At 39.3% G+C, this 6,166-nt stretch overlaps 1 protein-coding gene across 1 annotated transcript; it reads right to left on the reverse strand.

Moving 5' to 3' along the window:
- Positions 1–4,100: 4,100 nt before the first annotated feature.
- LOC134462245 (gamma-crystallin M2-like) lies at positions 4,101–5,791 on the reverse strand. Its single transcript, XM_063215169.1, has 3 exons — positions 5,780–5,791; positions 4,578–4,820; positions 4,101–4,391 (listed from the first exon to the last, which is right to left on the reverse strand). The coding sequence occupies exons 1-3, from the start codon at positions 5,789–5,791 to the stop codon at positions 4,113–4,115; spliced, it is 534 nt and encodes a 177-aa protein (XP_063071239.1). The 3' UTR covers positions 4,101–4,112.
- Between the last annotated feature and the right edge of the window lie 375 nt (positions 5,792–6,166).

Here is a 6,166-nt window from a genome sequence, read left to right on the forward strand (position 1 = left end):
TCCAATGATGGGTGTTCACGTTCACGTTACGTCAACCACCAAAACAAAAAGCCAGTTCAAGTAGGCCTAGAGCTATCAGGTACATGTCGATAAATTCTGCTTCGTATCTGTTAAGATATTGATTTATGGAGCAGACACACAACACGGTTTTCAGGTTTCAACCTTTACTCAACTCTCAAATTATCATCCAACACTGCCACCTTGAGGCGTATAGGCTGTACTACTATATCAAGATGTCCTTCATGTATAGAGAGAGAAACGTAATTTCAATTTCCTTGTATGACCTGTGCATCAGGGCTTGACACTGGCGCCTGCCAACCGGCCAAATGCTGGTAAAACTTGGCTGTGGCTGGTAACAATTTCAGTGTCACTAGCCAATTTGGCAGGTAGCTTATTCTATGGTATGACATATCTGAATAGCGTATATTCTGCATTTTGCCCCTTGAGTATCAATTGCTTGTATTTAGGTTCAAGAAAAAGCTCTAGTTTCTATCTGTTTGTTTTATTTCCATGTAGGAAACCATGCACTCATCTTCTAGCTTTAACCCTCCTGTTATCCTTGGGGTCTATTTGACCCCATTCAATGTTTGACCTCTGAAAAATAGATGAAGTACATAATTATTTGGCTTCATCTTTGATGACTTTTCCTAAATATATGGGGTCAATGTGAAAAAAGTGAAATTTTCACAAAAATGTTTTCCCTAAGTGCTGTACATGTTTTGGTTAGGCCTACATCTGTGTTCCTTGAGGTCAATTTGACCCCAAATTATTTTAAGTGTATTAAACATAAATGGAACATTCATATTTTGCTAATACATGTTCCAATCTGTCTAGATTATGTAAAATACATGAACATAAGTTATTTAGAACAGAACATTTAGCTTTATTTAGGGCTCTGATAACTAACAATATGTATGATGTGGACGAGGGCCAAAACTAATTCAAGGCAACCTTTGGGCAGTTGTTGCACATTCTAGTCATGGATTACTTTTTTTGGTGTGTGGGCTGTGTGTGGGGGTGCTAGAACTTATCTAAAAGGCTTTTTATGTCCCCAACAGAGCAACAGTAAATATCCGAGGCATAAACCGGTGCAAAAGTTTTTGCTTCTACTGATTTTGTAGACATTTAAGTGGCTGGGGTCAAAATGACCCCAAGGATCACGGATGTAACCTAAATCTGAGGATAACAGGAGGGTTAAGCACATTATCTTCTGAGGTTAGATGTACAGCGTCATGATTAAAAAACTTGACTTGACTGACTTGACCTAAGACATGGCCCCTGTAATGTAGGCTACCAGGAAGCCAATGATGAGCAAGTGGTTACATTTAGAAAATATATGTAAAAATTAACTTATTGGATGCTTAACACCCTCTTTTTGAGTGTGATATAGGCCTAGATCATTATTTATTTTGGATATTACTTGGCCCCCTACCCTACCTTTGGGTGCAGGCAAATTTGCTTTACTTAAACAGCAGATGGTGCTGTTGGACAAATAGCCACAACATAGTTTTATAGGGCCAAGGCCTACTGTAGAACCCCAGGGCCTGTCCATAGGCGCTTACCCATTAGGGTTCCGCGGAACTGTTCTTACACAACTAGGCGTCATAAATATTCATGAAAGTTGACGGGAAGTCGATGGTGCTGTCTGGCACGCATTTCGATACAACAAGGACTAGAATTGGGCCAGGTACAGTATGATCAGCTGCTGCACGTAGCCGCAACAACACCGTGCTTTCACGGCATGGTGGATAGCAGAAGCGAAAGAGTCCTAATTCTAAACGATAACAGTTATACTCATTACTCACTTGGCAAGTTGTCTTGTGAATTCAATTAAATGAACATTAGTCCCGTACCCCACCGTAAAGTGCATTCGCAAACCATGAAGCAAATAAATGGATAGCAGACATCCTGACGTCTTAAACTACGTTCTGTGAGATGTTTACCTTCACAGCGTGCACACTAATCCGCTATGAAATCTGTCCTGTCGCGTCCCGTCCTGTCCTGTCTATGGTCGTGTTTCCCTTCTTTCTTTAAAAAAAAACAAAAAAGGCCTACATATTTTTAAATCGGTCGATAGCCGAATGCCGTCAGCACAAGAAACAATTCCTTGGCAACTCCTTGGCCAAGGACTGGAGTTACTTTAAAGAACATGATAATTGCTTGACCAATTTTCTATGTCTAGTCTACTGTAAAAACTGCCAACAGAAAAGCCATGTTGATTTTTGTGTGCGTGGGTGGGGATAGATGTTTGCACATGCTGGTAAATCCTAACACAGGTCAACATCTAGGCTAGTGGAACTAGGCTCCGCACGTTTAGAACCACGTCTGTGGCGATTCTATAATCGCCCCTGTTTCGGTCCTGTTTCAGCTGATGATGGGAGCATATGGGTGGAGTAAATGCAAAAAAACAGAAACCACGCCCCAGCAGTGCGGAGCCCCGTTCTAACAGGCCTAGTAGAAAAGGGCTACATGCTCATTCCAGTGCTGCACATAGGCTACCATTGTCTTTACCAACCCATATGTTTAGTCAGCTTGATGTCCTGGAACCCACAGCTTCTTGTTTTGCAGTGGGCTAATGAAATGAAAAGAGAATAGCCTATAGCCTATCTGTCCACCAGAACTTGAAGCGACTGCCCTTTCACACTTGAGGTGGTATATGGGTTAAGACATGGCCCCAGTTAGGTACCAAGATGGCAATGATGACCAAGTGGGTACATTTAGAAAATATATGTAAAAATTAACTTATTGAATGCTCAACACCCTCTTTTTGAGTGTGAACGCTTTCACTTGCACATATAGATCATTATTCATTTTGGATGTACTACGAGATCATAATTCCTCCATTTTGCATTTAATGTTCAATAATGCAGTTAAAACCTGTTTTTCGGGTAATATCTTACTTTTCAAGTAAGAAAAAAAGAGTGCTCCATTAAATGCCCATTGTGGTATGAAATATACATTTTCCCTATGGCAAAATGCATTGTATGGCAAATTCCCATTAAACTTTGATGCATCAAATTATCAAATCAAATTGCAACTATCACTTTAACATCATGCATCTGCAACATGGTGTAAAAATATTAACTCCCTGACTAATTACACAAAGTAAGTGTTCATATTAAAGTATTCACACAAATATTTAAGAAATGTGTATACCAACCCTTTTCAACTTGGTGATCTTTCTGCTCCAATCATGGAGGTGTCAACATGTAGGCCAACTGTGACTACTGAAGCAAATCATGATCCTGTCTATGGGGGTTTAATAGGCCTACCTGTAGGGATGTAGCCTACTCACATTTTCACCAGAATAATTTCACAAAAATGGAAACATATGCCATTTAAGTTGTAACTTACTATTGACCTTACTTTTCGGTCGTAAACTCAACAGATGTTGTATTAAACTTAATGTGTATAGCCTACCAACACAATCATGATCCTGTCTATGGGGGATTAACATAGGGGTGTAGCCTACTCACTTTTTCACCAGCATAATTTCACAAAAATTGAAAATTATGTCATTTAAGTTATACTATTGACCTTCCTTTTCTGTTGTAAACTCATCAGATGTTGTATTAAACTTAATCTATATCATTTTGGAAATAACTCGTGCTCCTCTTGAAATCAGGGCTTGAAAACAAAATTATTTTTCAATCATTCCATTCTGAACGGTACAGGCGTTCTTGGGCCATGCCACCAACATTCCGTTCCTGAACCGATTCGGAACGTAAAATAGCGTTCATTCTTATCGTTCTGGAAGTGTTATTAACCGGTTTTGTGGATTTCAGAATAACGTTTCTGTTCCGGAACAGTTGAAGACCATTTCGTTTCCATTTCCGTTTCTGTTCCTCGTAAAATTCTGTTCGTTTTCGGTTTTCGTTCCTTGAACTGCTTTGGAGCCCTGGTTGAAATAGCCTATTGGTCAAAATGTTACTTTTCAACAGGGGTGTTATGATAGATCTAGATGAAGATGGATATGAAAGACCAACAGCATATATTCCTTTAATTTCTTAATTCATCCCTGTGACAGAATCTGTATGACAAAAAGTCATAAAGTCAAGCTTTCATTCAAAACGTTTTATTCAGACTTCTTCCCAATACAATTGAATGGCATTTTAGTACCAAGAATCCATGATACGCCTCATGCTCATGAATCTCATGTTGTGGCATCCCATGTTCATCCAGTTTCTGTACTCTCCAGGAGGGAAGTACCACATCTTGCCTCTGTACTGGGGCTGCTCATACATGAGCCAGTGGCCATCCATCACATGGCAAGACATGCACTGGTTCATACGGTAGCGATCCATGATGGAGTCACAGTCATCCATACACTCGTGCATCTGACCACCGAAGCTCTCCCTCTCGTAGATTCTCATTCTGTAGTTTCCTCTGTACTGTAAGTGCAAGTAGACATCAGACATGATTAGAAAGGAATCCCACACTCATAATAGCAGTTTTGCTTTATAACCATAAGTGTTATTAAAAAAACGTTTTATACTCAACACAAATACTAAAAGTCAAGCATAAGTCAGAGAACAATTTCATAAAATGTACTCCTACAGTATTAGCCATGTATTTACCATGGGGATGAAGCGGCAGGATCTGATGGAGTTGTTCCAACCCCACATGCTCATGTAGTCAGGGTACTCGCCCCTCCTCATGAAGTACTGGTTTCCCATGTAGTTGGGCTGGTCGTACATCATCCAGCAACCACTGTGCACCCTGAAGGATCCGCAGCGGCTGAGGTGGGAGGAGAAATCAGCATAGTCTCCATTGCAGTCCCAGGAACGGCCCCCATAGTTCCTCTCCTCGTAGAAGGTCACCTACAGAGACAATCATTTTTTTGTTATTATTTAGATTATTCAATTGTGTATTCACTTTAAAGTGTCCATTTTGGAACCAAACTTAGTAGTTTTGACCCTGCTATTACATTGGTCCCCAGATTACTATTTATTCATTTATTTTTCCAGAAAAAGCTACTGGCCCGGTGACAAACTTTGCACCCTCTTAGGTACAGAGTGATACTTTAATTTCTCTGAGTGTGGTTAATCTTAAATGGATAGCCTATTTTGTGAATTGCCCTAATCTATGTCATTGTTGACATAGCTGTTTTGAAAAATGAGAAAGGGTTGTACCATTAATAGATTCTATATAATAAAGAATCTATGCATGGTGCGACCTTTTCTCATTTTTCAGTTTTACAATATTTTGGTCAACACTCTCAAAAGAAGAAAAACTTGTTCGGTGAAGCCTGCTCCAATCTTTATGACATTGGTGTTTTACAATTAACCAAGAAATTAAAACTTGTCAAGCTATCGAATAAGGCATAGTACTATACAAGATAGCATAGACGAGCCATTTACCTATGTAATTTCATACTGCTTCAATGATTTGAAGTCATATAAATGATTTGATCATACAGAGAAATGGAAGTAGTCTTATCTGGACACCTTAGTCTGTATGAACTTGTTACTTTTGCAAAGCAATTGTGTATTCATTTTAAAGTGTCCTTCAAAATATTTTACCTTCAGGTAGGCCTATAATTTCACTTTTATGAAAGGTCTGTCTCATAACCAATTTGGAACCAAACATAGTAGTTTTGACCCTGCTATTATATTGGTCCCCAAATTACTATTTATTCTATTTACAGGTAAAGACCACTTAAAAACATTAAAGGTAATTTCCTGATGCCATTACCACAGCACACATTTCCCTTGAAAAATTGGTAACAAATGACAAAATAAATGTTACTGTTATCTTCACTAGAAGCACAGTATCTTACCCTGCCCATCATGTTTGCAGCTGTTGAGTCTGACCTGGTTTGCCAGTTCATTCACATGTGGCAGCTTTTATACTGGCCATTGGTTCCCACCATTTGTTGTGGCCTACCTTTGTTTCAAAGCCCTGAGTCAGTTTCGCAAAAAGTCTTTGTTGTAAGAGCGCTTCCTGGACTCAAAAAGGTGCTCTTTGAGGTGCTCTTTGGATGGTCAAATGTAGAAGTTGAAAAAGAAAAAATACCAAGGCACTCTCTTCTATCAAAAGTAAAAAGCCTTTATTCCATGGCTTGGTTACAATAAACCAAAAAAATCCAGCATGTTACGGGCGTCCGGCCTTCCTCAGGGAGTAAAAAAAAAACCTTTTCAACCCCTGAGTCAGTTTGTTTGTTTTT

This window comes from Engraulis encrasicolus, chromosome 14, assembly GCF_034702125.1.
Source record: "Engraulis encrasicolus isolate BLACKSEA-1 chromosome 14, IST_EnEncr_1.0, whole genome shotgun sequence".
NCBI classification, from domain to species: domain Eukaryota; kingdom Metazoa; phylum Chordata; class Actinopteri; order Clupeiformes; family Engraulidae; genus Engraulis; species Engraulis encrasicolus.